At 39.9% G+C, this 17,398-nt stretch overlaps 1 protein-coding gene across 4 annotated transcripts in view; it reads left to right on the plus strand.

Annotated features, from left to right (window-relative positions):
* Positions 1–17,398, plus strand: part of DCLK2 (doublecortin like kinase 2) — a 94,584-nt gene that overhangs the window by 13,996 nt on the left and 63,190 nt on the right. For all 4 annotated transcript variants that reach the window (XR_010794663.1, XR_010794664.1, XM_066632088.1 and 1 more), the window contains exon 2: positions 8,318–8,652. Coding sequence is in view for 2 of the 4 variants with exons in the window: in XM_066632088.1 (XP_066488185.1) it covers positions 8,318–8,652 (335 nt within the window). In the remaining 2 variants the exon portion in view is untranslated. The remainder of the gene's footprint in view (positions 1–8,317; positions 8,653–17,398) is intronic.

Consider the following 17,398-nt stretch of genomic DNA (forward strand, 5'->3'; position numbering starts at 1 on the left):
TGAAAACCCTTTGAGATTACAATGTTAAGTGTTTAAAAACCACTGGAATGCTTATGCAGACTTCAGCAAAACTGCATCATAAACTATGCAATCAAACTCTGTGTATTTATATGTATACATTATATATGGGCCTGAATATATATTTTTATTCTTCCTACATAGAAGTATTGCCATAGAGGAAGGCATAATAATGGTGATTTCAATTTGTGGTACATATATTAGCAATTTTATGTATAAATAGTCACTCCCTTCTATCTTGCAGGTGAGAAAATTGTCTCAAAGGGCTGAATTTCTTCAAAGTTCACACTCATTTCAGAAACTCACAGTCTGCTCTCTCTAATGAGGAAGGGTTTGCAAGTTTTGCTTCATGTGAAATCTATAATTTGTACTTCTCTTATTTAATGGAAAAACTGACCTACCCCATATATCCAAGCAAGTTGGTTGTTTCCAGTATTCCAGAGGTGGAATGGCTACTAGCTAGAGGGTCATGCAAATCAGAGAGTATTAATGCATGTATGCTACTAAAAGAAATACAAGCATACATGCAAATGAACTCACAATTCTAACTGGAGAACTCTATGTTCTACTTAGGTATATGGGTGTGAGTTCTCTGATGGACTTTTCATATAAATAAATGTTTCTCTAAATCATGTGTCCCTATGAAAATAAATACAATTGTTCCTTGCCACAAGCCAATGAACATGGAATGCTTGAATTTTAATACATTTAGAGCGCAGTCCTAACCCCTTATGTCCGTGCTTTCCAGCACGGACATAAGGGCAATGAAGCTCTGAGGTAAGGGAACAAACATTCCCTTACTTTGAGAAGGCCTCCGTGAGTGACACCCAACTGCAGGATGCAGCACATGTCCCATTGGCATCGCTATGCCAGTGCTGGAAAGCACTGACATAAGGGGTTAGGATTGCGCCCTTAGTTCATGAGCAGTAATAGAATTAGATTGTCTTGTCCAGATATTCTGACTAATTGTTTAAGCACTCTTTCTTTCTTAATTGATTGTCACTTCATTTTCTTCACTGCAGCTTAGCATTTGTGAAATATTCTCCAAAAGTACTTTAGCAGGTAGCCTCATGTAACTTAGCTATTACTTAAACCAAGAGACATTTTGCCAACTCCCTTGGACTTACAATGAAGAGGATGGTATCTGAATTGCTTTCAGTTGTTAATAACCCATTTGCACTTTGGGGGTTTGTGGTCAACCAATAAGAGTTAGATATAGGTTTGTTTTCAGTTGCAGCTCTTTTTATTGATTTTCTCAGTTAACTACTTCTCTGATCCAACTGTATTTGTACTAGAAAGAATCTCATAGTTGCAATAACACTTGGTTATTGAATTATTTGATCTAGTTGCTGTAGTACTGAGACTTTAATACTCACAGTAAACAAATTATTTGAAAACTAACAGAAGAGTTGATTGCTAAGCCTAGGACTTTCAAGCTGTTTTATTCTGTTGAACACAAGATATTGGTGAAGTGACAATGGGGTTGGCAGATATTTGCAAGACATCTGTTGTATAGCTCAATGCATTCTTGGCACAGTTGTTAAAGTGTTTAAAGAAGCAATTGCTTATATTTTTGAGACTCTTCTTGCGGGCAGGGGGATGTCAACTGGAAATTCCATCTAATCTCATCTCCTAATTAGTTTTTAAGTGAGGCTTCTGGATTCATTCATTATCCTGGTGATTTCCAAAAAATAGTGGCTCCAGATTCAATCTCTTTTTTTGTATAGTATCTCCATGTGTTTGAGGACTGTATTTTCAACCATTTTTGACATGATACTGCTGTGGGTCAGTGACGCAGCTAATGATTGTGTAGCCCAGTGCCAAGCTCAAAATGTTGCCCCGGAAGTGATGTCACAACCAGAAGTGACGTCACATCCAGGCTTTTTAAAAAATGAAAATGGGAAGGAACCCATCTCCTCGCCCCAGCAGCTTGCCACCCACTTACTCTGCTGCCTCCCCCCAGTCAGTGACATAGCTAAGGTATCTATCTGCTACCTGGGGTTAAATAAGATTTATAGCTCCCCCCACCAGACAAAATCAAATTAATTAAGTACATAAATAAAAATTGTGCCCCTGATCAGTTCAAGACACTGTACTGGGGTGAAGAAAAATGGTTATTCTCCCCCTGCTAAATATAAGAGAGGCACCACTTGAAGAAGTGCCTTTTTATCCAGTTAGCAGGAGTAATTGTATTATGATATATAGAAATGAGAGCTGACTCATATTAACACCTTATTGGTTTCATGCTGTATCATGACAACATGTCATTGTAATAACATAGTAACAGCTCATTGGGTCTCAGAACAATCAGTTTCATAGGACAGTTTTGAGTTAAGAAAATCCACTTTTTGTTCCATAAAGCGGTTGTGTTTTCATTTTCTAGTTAATTGGCTGTAACTTTTTATAGAATACAGATATTCCAATGCAGTTTCATTGCATTCTGCATTAAATTACCTTTCCAATGATATATAACATGATAGTATTATTCATACATACCAAGATTTTCACAATTTTGGTCAGTAGTGTCAAGTTCATCTTGTTGCCCCCCTAAAGCTTGATGCCTGCAACCTCCTGCACCCCCTTAGCTATGCCACTTCTGTGGGTGACCTTCTCTACTCTACCCTAAACAGGCAGATGTTGTTGTAAACATAATTGGGATAAGACTAATCCAATTTCATTCTTGGGGCTGAAATCTCACTCCTGTCCTATGCTTTTCTTTTACATCCGCTTAGGTAAGAACCAAGAGTCCACAAATGTATTTGTAATACAGAACTTTATGATCTGCTATGTATTATTTCGGTGTGATGTGACTTGAGAGGCTGGAAAGGGTTTGTAGGTAGTACTGTGTTGAGCAACACTATGACTTACCAAGAAACTGGTTCAACAAAAGCAATTAATTAGGAAATTCAGGCAAATCTAAAGAAACGTAAGATAACTTAACAGTTAGTACAGATGTTAAATGCCATAAATCAGGGGGCTTATTCAGAATCTATGGATAGACCCAACAAGCTCAAATCAGAGTAACTATGCCTGTGTCATGGAAATATATATTTTTGAAGCAGAGGGGTGTTGCATTCCCCTGTGGGTATCATATTCTCTTGAGCGTAACGTTTCCAGAATAGTATCAATGATTTCACAATGATCAGAATAAGGGACTTATGCATAGAGGGGGTTAGGAATGGGAAGTGATCTGATGTGTTAGTAAAGTCTTATTTTAATCAGTTTTACTGACTTGACATAATGCTAGGAAAGCGTAAAGGAAAAGTAACAGTGACAATTCATTAATATATATCAGGAACAATAGAGTTGCAGCTCAACAGAGCTCACAAAGACAAAACAGACTCACAAAGAGAGTCTGGTCCAACAAGAAGCTGACGGAACATACCAAGATCCAGGTCTACAGAGCTTGAGTCCTGAGTACACTTCTGTACTGCAGCAAGTCATTGACTCTTCACTCACAACAGGAGAGGAAACTGAACGATTTCCACATGCGCTGCCTCTGACGCATCCTCGGCATCACCTGGCAGGACAAAGTTCCAAACAACACAGTCCTGGAATGTGCTGGAATCCCTAGCATGTATGCACTGCTGAAACAGACGCCTGCATTGGCCCGGTCATGTTGTGAGAATGGATGATGGCCGGATCCCAAAGGATCTCCTCTATGGAGAACTCGTGCAAGGAAAGCACCCTACAGGTAGACCACAGCTGCGATACAAGGACATCTGCAAGAGGGATCTGAAGGCCTTAGGAGTGGACCTCAACAGGTGGGAAACCCTGGCCTCTGAGCGGCCCGCTTGGAGGCAGGCTGTGCAGCATGGCCTTTCCCAGTTTGAAGAGACACTTGGCCAACAGGCTGAGGCTAAGAGGCAAAGAAGGAAGGCCCACAGCCAGGGAGACAGACCAGGGACACACTACACTTGCTCCCAGTGTGGAAGGGATTGTCATTCCCGGATTGGCCTTTTCTGCCACACTAAATGCTGTTCCAGAACCACCTTTCAGAACACGATACCATAGTCTTTTGAGACTGAAGGTTGCCAACAGTCAACAGAGTTGCAGCTCAACAGAGTCTGGAAGGGTTCCTAGGTAAGGCCTACTCTCAAGAAGGCTAAACCTGAATAATAATACCTTTACAATAAAATTTTACAATAAAATTTCCAAGATTTTGTGACTTGGAATTGTTGTCACTGATAGCTTCTCCCCTCCCCTGTCAACTCACGTGACAGGCAGCTGCAAGCCATCTGTCTCAAAAAGTATAAATTGCTATGCTTGGAAAATTATGTAACATTGATTAGGAAGTCTTGGTAGCCTCATCGATGCAGGAAGAAATATGGAAACAGATATGGCAACTGTAATGTGCTTTCTATGGAATTGCCCTTTAGTACCATTAGGTTACTACATAAGTTTCAAACTGTGGATGCAAACACATTTTATTTAGCATGAAATTCTACAAACTTTAAAATTTGCATTGTCCTACTATACTTTTTGGGGGGAAATTCAGGAGTGAGATTTGAGCTTTAACCCCTGGAAGGATTGGAATGATTATGCCGTATGGCCTGATCCTCTTGGTGCCTAATGCCTCCAGAAAGAGCATCCTGATGGTGTAAAGTGCTTTCTGGCTACTGCAAAGGGCATCATGCCAGAGCATGTGACTGGTAGCTGCAAAGAGCAGCAAGCAGCTAGCTCCACACCTAAGCAGACAATAGATGTCCAGGGGGCACATGTCCATGTGGACCTAGGTCAAGGGATTGAGGCCAAGAAGAAGGTTAGGTTTCAGCATACAACATTGTTTTTAAGGGGTGTGGACAGAATGGGTTGGCAGTGTGGGTGGGGAGGAGGGCATCTTTCAGCTCACACCCTTGCCCTGTTCCATCCATTCCCTACATGAACTCAGTGGTGCACACCAAAACCTAACCCCCTTCCTGGCCTTGATCCCTTGACCCAAGTCCACACTGGCTTGTACCAGCAATATTGCTGGTGCAGGTCCAAGCAGACCTGGTGGGCCAGCATAGACTTACCCTGGCACAAGGAAACAAAGCCTAAGGAAGCCTCCAGAGGCCAAAAGTACCCCGCAGGATGCAATAGGTGCCATGTTGGCATTGCTGCATTGCCACCTGGAGAGTTGCAATGGATTGGACTGTTGGAGACCAATCTCTTCCTTAATTCTTATCATGACTATTAAGATGAAGGTCAACTGAGGATTTAAATACTGTGAATAACACTACTTGTGAAAGCATTCCTTTTGAGAACCAAGGGAATTAGTAATCACCTTGAGAAAGGTGAAAAGAATTTTTCCAAAACTGGGTTAGATTCAAATGTACTGCTGTGTTTGTGGATGTTCCTTCTATGAAACAGAGACAATTTGCACTCAATGGGTTCTTCTGCACGGGCAGATTTCCTGCTTGTGAAATGACTTTCTGTGAGCGCAGCACTATCTTTGGGTCCAACCTGTTTTCTTTAGCGGCAATGGATTTTGAAGTGGGAATTCTGAAATGAGAGGCAGGACTTCTGTGTTTGTACTGGTATTTAATAGCATCTAAATCAATATAGATTATTTTTCAAGCTTTGTTTTAGTAAAGTATTTAATTTGCAGTTTCCAGCTCATAGTTTTTGCCTATTCTTAACCATGCTGCCCATTATGACATATAGAAACTTGATGGATACAAACTGGAATAAAACAGCCAAAAACACAGCCAAAAACAAACACACAGAAATACTTTTTAGAAATACCAAATTCCATACTATAACTGATAAAGAAGGTATACCTTACAGCCGCACCAGGCCAAGGAGCAGCTAGAAAAAATAAGCTCTTGAACCAAAAGCAGATTTACTTTCCTGGTAGATTAATGTGCATTGAAAATATCTCTGTATTGCTGTTATCCCCTTGGTTCCTAAAATGGAACCTCTGATGAATACAGTGTGTGTCTGCAGATTACAGAGTAAGGACATCCTTGCGAAATCTCATGAAGGATGCACATTTTCTCTTGAAGCATGCCTCCCATTTTCTTGTTTTCTTTCTCTCTGTTTGTAGGATGGTAAGCTCTTCTTTTTATCATCTATAAATATAGCCATGTTTTGTCCATATTTTAAATCGACATCTGAAAAACCTTGACTGTGTTAATCTTTTGCTGAAATGAAAATGCTGTGAATCTGTCATTTGGTGTTCTTATTCCAGGCATTGTCCCTGCTTGCTCCCCTATTGGGAAGGCATCTGGGTTTCTTCAATATATTTTTAGAATTTGTGACAAGTGAATTGTCTGTTTCTACATCAAAGTTGTCACAATGGCTTTATTTAAATAATAAGCCTATGAGAATCATCAAAGGGATATGAATATACTTAAAGAGCCTTTATAGTTTTGTTATCCTATGGTGCTATGTTACATGCTATTCTCCTCTACGTCAGCCTATGGAATGCCTCAGTTTATGTTACTGTGTGCTTGTACACACACTCTCTCTTTCTCTCTGTATCTGCAAAGAAACAAAGATTGCACTTGGTTGCATTTTTATCAAATGAAATTCCATGAAAATCGCTTTATTTCCTGTTGCCAAAATTCATCAAGCTCTTTTGACAAGGATGTATTTTGCTACAAACAAGATAACATTTAAATATGTAAGGAAATGTGTTTATCTTGCATATACAGTTTTTGCCGGGGGGGGAGGGGTATAGTTATGTATCTGTCCGAAGAACAAAACTTCAGTCATTGTTGACAGCAGTCCAACACGTTGTATAAGCTAACACATTTGGATTATTTGGTTTATCCTGTCCAAATAGATACTTAGGGTGGCCTTATGGATATCTTATACCATTGCTTCCCAAGGATGTTCTATCTCGTGTGTGAAACCTAGTAGACATCAGTAAAGATCTGAAGATCTTTTTTCCAGTTCTGTGGGCAGTATCATACCCAGTTTACAACTGACTAACAAGTAGCAGAGTCAGAGATGTATTAAAATGCAAGGTTTGTTTGCTTAAATTCTAAAGGAGTAGCTATGTTTGTTAACAGTGAGCATGAAAAAGTCCTGTGGCACCTGAAAGATTTATAGTTGCATAAGTTTTTGCATAAGTTTTGTAGTTGCATACGTTTTTGTGGAATACTGAAGTGGGCTCTAACCCACAAAGGTTTATATTGTAATAAACTGCTTATTGAAATAATGACATCCTACATAGGCATTCTTGATTCTGTAGCCCTCAATCTCACCTCATTCATCCAATATTATTATTATTTAAGACAAAATTAAGTGATTGTCATCTTGATGTGCAAGAACAAGATATACTTTCAGCAGTGGTTTGGAATCCTGCTGCATTGTAATTTCAGAAGATGACCTGATTCAGATGTATAAGTTCTTTGTGGACTCTTGATTGTAAAGCAGGGTACCTAGCCTTCTGTCTCAGGCTACAGTCCTGTGCCTGCTTTCCTGAGAGTAAGCCCATTAAACATAGTGGGATTTATTTCTGAATAAACATGCATAGTATTCTGCTGCTAATCTTGTTTACCAGTTATCCCTGTGGGTGTCATTATTTTTTAAGTCATGCGTACATTACAACCTGATGAGTCTTGGACGGCAGTCAAATGCACTGTAAGGATAATCAAGGAGCATGAGGAGGAAGCTGAGCTAGATAGAAAACTCAAAAGGATATCTTAACAGACAACTCAGAATTGCTAGAGATGCAAAAAGAACACTAATTTAGCATGACAGGTTTCCCTTAAGCTTTGCAGTTTTGTAACACTTTTCATCACCCTTTGAGTAGTCTATAGAATGGTTAGGTCACATAACTTTTCCAGACCAAAGAGGAAAACATTGTGAAATTGATTGCTAGAGATTTTCCACAACTTTTCACTACAGTAGGGCATAGAAATTCAAAGCACTGTAATTAAGATCTAATATACTGACCTTTAAAAAAATGAACAACAAAACACGTCATCTATGAGTTTTTAACATGCAGATTTGTTTTGTTCTCTGCTTGTGTACTGTTTAAACAATTTTTGTTACTAGTTGTTAGTACAAGGAGGTTAAATATTTAAAAAACCTATTAGTAATATCTTCATGTTCATAGACATTTTAGGAAGGTTTGGTATGAAATAAGGCTTCATTTTCTAAGAAGTTTTAAAATCTTTTAGATAGAACAAATGAATAAGGTATCCATCCCATGTTTTAGATGCTTTTGTGGGCAATAATATATATAATCCTGCTTGATTTATTCTCATAACTGTGAGATAGGGTGGAATATGTCAGGTAAAATAAAAAGTCATTTGAAAGTTGACTAGAATGCAAGAAATATTTCTTTTTTTCCCATCCTTCCCAGGTGAAAGCTATGTATGTGCATCCAATGAACCATTTCGGAAAGTTGATTACACTAAGAATGTTAATCCAAACTGGTCTGTCAATATAAAATCTGGATCATCTCGATCTCTTACATCTTTGACATCTGCAAGAAGTGAATTGAAGGAGAGCAAAGACTTCATTAAACCCAAACTGGTAACTGTTATACGAAGTGGAGTAAAACCACGGAAAGCTGTGAGAATTTTGCTGAATAAAAAGACTGCACACTCGTTTGACCAAGTGTTGACTGATATAACAGAAGCTATTAAGCTAGATTCAGGAGTTGTCAAGAGAATTTGCACACTGGATGGAAAGCAGGTAAGGAACATTTATCCAAACTCATTAGGGTTGTTTGTGAAGGCTGCAATCTTAAATTTACTTGTAAGACTTTAAGCCCTATTGAATATGTGCAGAAATTAAATTCTTACTAATTTTAAATCCTGCTAGACACATACTCTTTACTGAGTCTTTATTGCTTCACCTGCATGGCAGATGAATAGGGAAGAGAGACTGTTACAGGATTGTAGGGCTGAATACACTGAAATGTGTCTGGTTCCTCTACCCAAAAGCCCATTGTGGATGCACCCTGAATTATCTGTAACACTTAACTCTGCTTTTTGTACATCACTGGTATGTTCCTTTAGAGGGAATGGAAGGTGTGCAGGAGCACTGCTGCACTTGGGCTATTTTGCTATAACTTGTGTAGCAAGGTTGCTGGTGAATTCTGTCCTTGCATTCCAAAGAACACAATACAGTGTAAACAAGATGCTGTCTCTCACTAAACATGCTTTAGTGAACTATATCCTTCCACTGTTATTTACTCAGTGCATTAAGAGTTATGTAGCTGACATAATCATTTTATAAATATAATTGCAATCTGAATACATGAGAAGTGTGATAGTATATGGGCCTGATAGTCCTTAATATCAAAAATTAAGTAGTAGTTAATTTTCAAGAGTGACCATGTTAGCAGAGCCTTATCACAGTCTTTCAAGTGCTTCCCTAATTGGTCCAAGTGCTAAATTTTTCTGACATTTAAGATGTACCTGTCAAGTCAATCTCATGAAACCTGTAACTTCATTAGATACTGCACCATAAGGCTTCCAATTTTCTAAAATTAAATGGCTTGTTAATTTTTTCTTGAAGTAATGCCCAGATGAAAGTTTATATAATTGTGGTATTTTCTGGTTCCAGTTTTACAGGAGGCTGATGAAAGGGCATTATAAAGTTTGGCAGACAAGGCACTTTCCTTCCAATTACCAACTGATGGAAATTTTTTACCCTTATTTTCCTAATGGGGTAAATTGCTTGTGTCTCCAAATTTGCTTAAGTGGCATTTTTTTTTCCTATATCCTTGAACTGTTGGCAGAGATTGAAAGGATTTCTGGGAGGAAGGCATATTCCAAAGGGCTAATTGTGTTTTCATTTTTTGGAAATGCCCATCTCGAACTCAACATTATACACACATAAATAAAATGACAAACTGTGATGTGATACCCTTTCTTGAAGGAATGGACCTTTAACAAATGTGTTAGGGTGTTCTTTTTCAGATTTAAAGACAAAGTGTCATATGTTTTTAATATTTATCCTGGAACAGAAGAAAGGCCAGAGCAAGGAGCAAGATAGGCTCCTAGATAATTGCTCCTACCTGTGCCAGAGCCTGCATGTGGATGAAGGCTAGAGAATGGAGGGCAGGTCTTTATCCTTGTGTTCTGCCATTGTTAATTGCCTTATGGCAGTCACAAAAAACGTTCTGACAGCATGCAAAGGCACATGCTGCTGGAACGCCAGCAGGAAGGCCTGAGCCTTTCCTTGCCTGTTGGAGGATCACCAAGGACCTACCGGCACAGGTAAGGCGGCGGCGGCAGCAACCTGGTGGAGGGAGGGCAGAACAGGTGGGGGGAAGGCAGATTGGTCTGGGAAGGGGGAGGGTTTGGTGTCGGCAGCAGCCACCAATCCCTTGCCTCTTTCCCGGACCTGAACCTGCTGCAAAGATCTATTTGGACCTGTATCAGCAATTTTGCTAGTATAAGTCCGAGTAGACAGCGCTTACCCAGAGGAGACCTCCATGACTGCCTGCCCTGCAGGATGCAGTGGTAGCCATTTTGGTGTGGCTGCATTAGTACGAACAGGAGGATAAGATTGGGCTGTATGTGTTGTCTTGTCTTTGGTTAAGATCCCAAACAAAGTGAAACTGTGGTTCACTGTTGAACTAAGTACTGCCTTTCAAACGATGCGTTACAGGGCAACACTAGTGAGGCCTGCCTGTCATCTTGCAAGAAAACAGGCTGGAATTGTGGGAAACTGCCTTAACCATAGTTTGTTCAGTGCAAATTTACTTCATATCATGTTTGTAGCTAGTGCTGAATCACAGTTTAGCTATTCAGACTAACGCTTAACCATGGCTAGCTCAGACTATCTAGAATCTGTGAATAGTAAGCAAGTGGAATGTAGTTATAGTTTTCCATCTGCCATTTCAACATCAAATCATAGAACTAGAATCTAGATCTTATTTTTCTGTGGCATTCCACTGCTCTGGATAATTTACGGATAAAAAGTTTACTTTTACAGATCATTAGTTTTTGAACTTTTCAACCAGCCACGCTGTCTGGTTCCATGCTGCTCCCCACACCAGTGACATCTGGTGGTCTTCTGATGGCTGAAAAGGCCTCACATAGCCTTTCCGGCCCTCAGAAAGCTTTAGAAAGGTACTTCTAGTTTTTCAGGAAAAACCACAGGTACTATTCTAAACACTTCTAGAAGCCTTAGAAGGCCTTTTGAGTACTGGGGAGGCTGTGTGCCACCTTTCCAACCCTCAGAAGAACTCCAGATGCAACTGGTGGGGGGGCTAGCATTTCCCTTGTGGGGGGGTGGCATTTCCAGGCTTGCCCTGGGGCAGCACAGGGGCCAGGACTGCCACTGATAGGTAATGTATGTTCGTTTTTAACTTGATGGAGTAAGTCTAAGGTTTGAAAGAGCAGGGGTTATATGCGAGTGTCAGTGCAGCTTTGTGAACTGGTACAAAGAAAACACATGAGATAAAACAGTTTCTTAGAAGGTAATTTTGAGATTTTTGGCCCTGACAGAATGAATATGTAAAACTATCCCTTAGGAATCCTTGATATGGGGGGCTCAGCTGAGTTATTCAGTGAGCAAAATGTTTACATTTGTTTGCTTGATGCAAATCTAATACAGCACCATCTTTGCTGAAGAACTCCAAGGTATCAGAACAAGTGATTTGTACACTTCCTCACTATCCACAGGACGCATCCTTACTATCAGTGGAGAAGCAGAAATTAAGCTTAGCACTAAAGAAAAAAATTCAGTTCTGTTTGAACTTGCAATTTTCCCTATTTTTCAAGCACTTAAAGCTTCATCATTAGAATTTGCAGGGCCCCGTGGTACAGGCTTTCTTCCCTTAATGAATCTTGCCTTTGTAATGTGTGTTAATTCTGTGAGACCTTTGCTCTTTATGCTTGGCAGGAATGCATGTTTGCCAGCACAATGATGGGATCTCCCTATTCATATGAGTTGTGTTCTTTTTTTCTTTGAACAGCAATCTTGATTTGCTTGGAGCAATAATTGGAGCCTTCCTTTATAATATTGCACTTAAAGATTAGTCTCAGCCATTATCTTTTTTTTTCCAATGAGAATATTCACGTAGGTTTCTGCATGTGTTTTTTGTTTTGCTTTTTTGATAGTGAGCTGAATTATGCTCCTAACAGTAATGACTGTGGCAACATTATATTCTGTTCTTACTTATTACATTTATCCCTTCTTCAAGAATTAGGATGGGTTTCACATTTTAAAAAAAACAAACGCCAGATACGTGGATGTGCTTTATACTATTGTGTCTTAGAACAAGACACATCTCCTTTTAATTGCTAAAGCATTTGTTCTGGAATAGAAATTGAAATAATATTTGGCTTTTCTGGAGTCAAAGTGATGTCTGTTTATTTTAGGTGCAATTTCAATCCCTTGGTTTCCAGTAAAACCAGAGCCTTATTGCATTTAGCTCCACACCGTACCTTCAACTGCAGCTTTATCGTTAGCAGTGTATGGTGCATCTCACAGCATGGTTGGAATTTAACAATGAATTTACAGTACATATACACAGTTGCAACCTACCATTGGGTTCTATGGGACAAATGCTCTGGGTGTGAGGCTGTAGGACCCTGTGGAAGTCTCTATGAGGCTCCCAATGGGGTTGGAAACTGTGCTTCTGGTTTTCTGGAAGTACAGTTTATAGCGTCGGGAAACCTCAGAGAGGCTTCCCCGAAGCAGCTTTGGGTTGTGCGAGGCTCTTTGAGCCTCAGGTGAGTGGGGGGGGTGGATTTGCATGCGGGGGGAAGCGACTGTGTGCTTGGGGGGCACCATCGCGGACCTTTGCTCCAGGGCGCGGGGCTGGGGAGGTCTGCTGCTGTTTATACAGTGTCTCAACAAATGTCCACATACCTTAATGACCACTACTTCATATACACTTCATTGTGGAAAACCTGCAACACTCAAACACTAATGGGATTGTGTGTGTTGAGATGTGGAACCATCCCAGCATACACGTTAGTGGATGTCTGCAGATCCCTTATGGCAGTGGTTCCCAAACTCTCCAGGAGTCTCTCTGTAAGTCTTTGTGGGGAGGGGTGAAGGCAGTGACAGTCACCAGAATTGCTCCACTGCCAGGGACAAAGGAGGGTAGTTGTACTTACCAGTGGCAGCACCAGCCTTCCAAGGATGCGGGGAGCCCACAGACCCCTCTGCAGGTCTCTCCAAGCCTCAGAATATGTAAATATGTCCCCGGCAGTGGAGCAATCCTAGCGATTGTGTTGCTGCCTTTGCCACTGCCCTGCCCCTTAACGGGACGGAGACAGGACTTCCCTGGCTGAGGCATCTCAACATGCCAGTTTGGGAACCTCTGCCTTATGGCCCAATTCTGTTGGCTGTTTATGCCAGCAGAACATTTGGTCCACCAGTGTAAAGAGCTTTAAAGCTACACAAATGCAACAGTGCCAGAGTGCATGGCCTGGCTGCCTCTTCAAGCAGTGAGCAACCAGCTCCACATGATGATGGAAACCCACTGGAACAAGGAGTGGAGGTTGATAGGGAGGCGGGGAGTGAGTGGAATGGAGAGGAGGGTAGATCGAGCCAGGGAAGGAAGTGGATTTGATGGCAGCGATGGCTGCCTCCTGAGCCTGATCCACCTTCATGGATCAATGTGGACTTGTGCTAGATACATTGCTGGTCCAAGTTGACCTATGGCAGCTGTGGGGCCTTACTCAGAGGTGGCCTCAACATGCTAAAACTCTTCCATTGGATGCAGTAAAATCTATGTTGGGACCTCTGCATCACTGCATGAGGTGTGAATTAGGATTGAGCTGTCCATCAATTATGTCAGCGATTTATAGATGCCAGTGGGGAACATTTCATGTCATTGGTCTAATTCATTAACTGGGTTAAGCAGTTGCTTCTGTGTACACCATATGCAGTACATGTGTGAATTATATCCTAATAAATTTTGCACCTTACATATACACTTTCTTGAAATACCCTTTAAAATTATGTCAGAAGGTATAACCTTTGATATAAACAGTACCCAAACTGTGTGATTTGACTGTTAGTAAGCAATTGTGAGTGGTATTTTGTAGGCACAACTATGCCTTGCAGCTTATGGAGTATATATAACTTTCATGTAATCACACTCATGTTCCTTGGTGTCCTTTGTTTGTTTAGTGAAGGAGACTGAAACCCATACAAATATAGAAGTCAGATTGAATCAGTGATACTTATTTACTTTATTAATTTCAATTTATTGCCCAGGTAATTCATATTCAAATAACTCAGATACAAATGTGTATACAAATAATTTAAAATCAATGTAAAAAAAAAATATACTGAACTTGAATTTGCTTCAGCTTCTGATTTTAGCTTTCACGCATTTTATGAGGTGAATCAGCGCAGGCCTATCAGTGTTTACCAGAAGTAAGTCCTACTATTTTTAGTAGGACTTCCTCCCAGGTAAGTGTGTATGGAATTGCAACCCGATAGTCAATGACACCAGTGAAGGACCTCCCCATCCGTCCACCCCAGGGCAAAGGTCCATGCCGCCTCCCCACATGGAAATCTGTGTCCCCCTACTCACCTAAGGCTCATGGAGTGTCGCACAACCCGAGCCTGCATTGGGGAACCTTCCTGAGGCTTCCCTGATGCTATAAACTATGTTTTCAGAAAACCAGAAGCACAGTTTCCGACCCTGTCGGGAGCCTCAGACAGGCTTCCTCGGGGTCCTAGAGGCTCGCACCTGGGGCATTTGTCCCATCAAACATAATGGGAGGTCCATCACTGAATGACACCAAACATGTATCATACAGTACACTCATTTATTTCCTTGTGTGAGGAGGTAACATAATAACTAAAAGGAATGTTATCATTACTGAATGGAATTGACAGTTCTACAGACACACAGAGATCTGTGTTGTTCAAAATAATCAGCAAAGGGGCATTGCTGAAACTGACTAACGATCATCAGGTTTGATACTCATTCTGGTTACAAAAACAAAACTGTTATCATGAAGCAATGAAATTAACTTTCAAAAAATTGTAATAGATTGCTAAAAATTATAGCAATGTCAAATTAGTTTTAGTAAATGTGAGTGATTAACAGAACACTGCTTTGGAATACATCCTGGAATATCAGGGTCAGCCTGCATTTACAAAAAAAAAAAAAAATTAAAACTGTTAAACTAAAGTAACTGTAGCTATTAAAAAAGCAATGCCATATTTAAGATTGGTGTAATTAAGAAGGCAACAAGTTAATTCTTCAAGAACCAGGATGATAACTGAATGGAATATTTGATAGCAGTCAAGTGATATTTGACTGGTCAATTGATCACTTATTGGTTGTAAGCGTGCCTGCCAGTTCTAGTGTCTTAGGGTGCAATCCTGCTCTAATTGAAGCCATTGAGCTATTTCAGTTGACTTTAATTGAACGGAATTGTAATCTTTTTCACATTTTTAATACGCTTTTTGTTTGGGTGAAAGTTTGTTTGTGAACTTAAAAGCGTTGTGTGAGGGCTGTGCAATCCTCCTCTTCATCTTCTCCCCATCAGTCTGTATGTAGTCATTTCCTGTCTTGGAATGAAAGAATTACCAGCTGAGTTGTTGAAGCTTGCTAACTCTGGGGAGGCTTCAACAGTTATTTTCATCTTCACTTGGCAAGCCTTGAGGCTGACATGGTTCAGTCACCACATGAAGACAACTTTTAAATTGCTTTGGATAGCAGCTGTCGCCACGTAGCAAGTCACCAATGTACAATGGCATGCCACAGACAATGCAGGTGTTTGAGGGATGCTTTTCCTTCATGTGCCACCCCACACCCTTGTTTGTGGAGGCATGGAAAAAAATCAACCAAAGTGTAACTTACAAACATGTTGTCTTTTGACAATGCTATTCACAGTGAGAGGTTTAGAGATGCTTCCATGTGGTGGTCATAATATCTAAGTCAGCCCTCATTACTTAGTACTACAAAAGAAGTAGTTTAGTTAGTTAGTTAACCTTTATTGGCATTATAAATATTACAGCAAACAACTGACAACAAAGTGAACAATACAACCGAACAAAAGAAGTATTCTTCATGTTTAAGTATCTGTGGTGCTTCAAACATTGGCTTCTTGTCAAAGATGGAGCAGGGTTGAAATCTCAGCCATGTTACTGATAACTATTAGAAATAGCAGCTGAAGCCTGACGTTAATGACTATAACAGGGAAGGAACATGTAGCATACCTCACATCCTATCTTGTGTAGTTGATGACACATGTTGCCTTCTCTCATAAGCAAAAAATGTGCAAGCCACCCATTCTCTTGTCCTATTTTAATATGCATTTGTTATTAAATGGAACAGTAGTTGCTAAACTGTGCTTTTCATTAGTCAAAACTGTTTTTGACAGGCAAACATATATTGTATTCTGCATCCTGGCTGGAAATTGTATTTAGTAGAGTTGTTATGTTTGTATAAATCTCTTATGCAGCTTTGTTGCTATTTGCACTATCTCAGCAAACTTAAAAATGGGTTATGATAGATTTCAGTGCTTGCCAAGTAAATATATGAATGCCTCATAGCTTACTATTTTTAAAATAGAATACAAATGATTGCTTCTGTTCTACTGTGGGGCTATGTTGACTCCCAGTATCAGAGCAAGGGTGGATATCGTCCCTTGTGACTGAAATCCTACACCTCATTCCATAGTTTGTCAGTGTGCAGCAAATCACATGATGAAGCTGAAAATTTGTTCACATCCTCTTCTCTCTTTCCTTTTCATAGTTAATACTGTGTTCAGAATATGCAAGCCTATGTGCTGATTGATGGAAGAAGCATAGTTTTCTTTGCTGGATTTATGCCCTTTTAAATGCCAGAAAAACTTATCTGCAATGAAACAGCACAGATGGGATAAGGGCACCCAAAGTGTCTACTGCAGAGATACATATTCCCTTTCTATTATTTTTATTAGTAGTAGTAGTAGTAGTAGTAGTAGTAGTAGTATTAGTATTATTATTATATTTTCACACAGTCATTTTGTCGTTGACTGGATTTTGTTTATATCTACTATCAAGTCCTTCCCAAGGACCTAGGATAGGTAGCTATTTTTTGTCTTCATGTTGTTGTATTACAAATATCCCCAGAGTATATGCATTGTTCCTAGTAAGGTAGCCTTTTGTGATTGGCTGATGGTACTGTGCTCATCCCTTGGATATAATAATAATAATTATTATATTTATATACCACTTTTCTAAACACCCAAAACAGTGTAGACAAAACACAAAGATAAAACATTAAAATCAAAATAAAACCATAAAAACCATTAAAACCATTTGAAAGATAAAAAAGAACAGATTAAAATGTCAGCAGCATAAAAGTGTATGTGGTATCTAAGAAGTGTCCCGTTCCCCCCCCCCCCAAGTCCAGCCAAATAGATAGGTCTTTAAACCCTGCTGGAAACCTTATACTGTAGAAGCTGTTCAGATGTTCTGGCAGCTGTTTCCAGAGGCTTGATGCCACAACTAGGAAGACTCT

This window comes from Tiliqua scincoides, chromosome 6 (genome assembly GCF_035046505.1).
Source record: "Tiliqua scincoides isolate rTilSci1 chromosome 6, rTilSci1.hap2, whole genome shotgun sequence".
Classification (NCBI taxonomy): Eukaryota; Metazoa; Chordata; class Lepidosauria; order Squamata; family Scincidae; genus Tiliqua; species Tiliqua scincoides.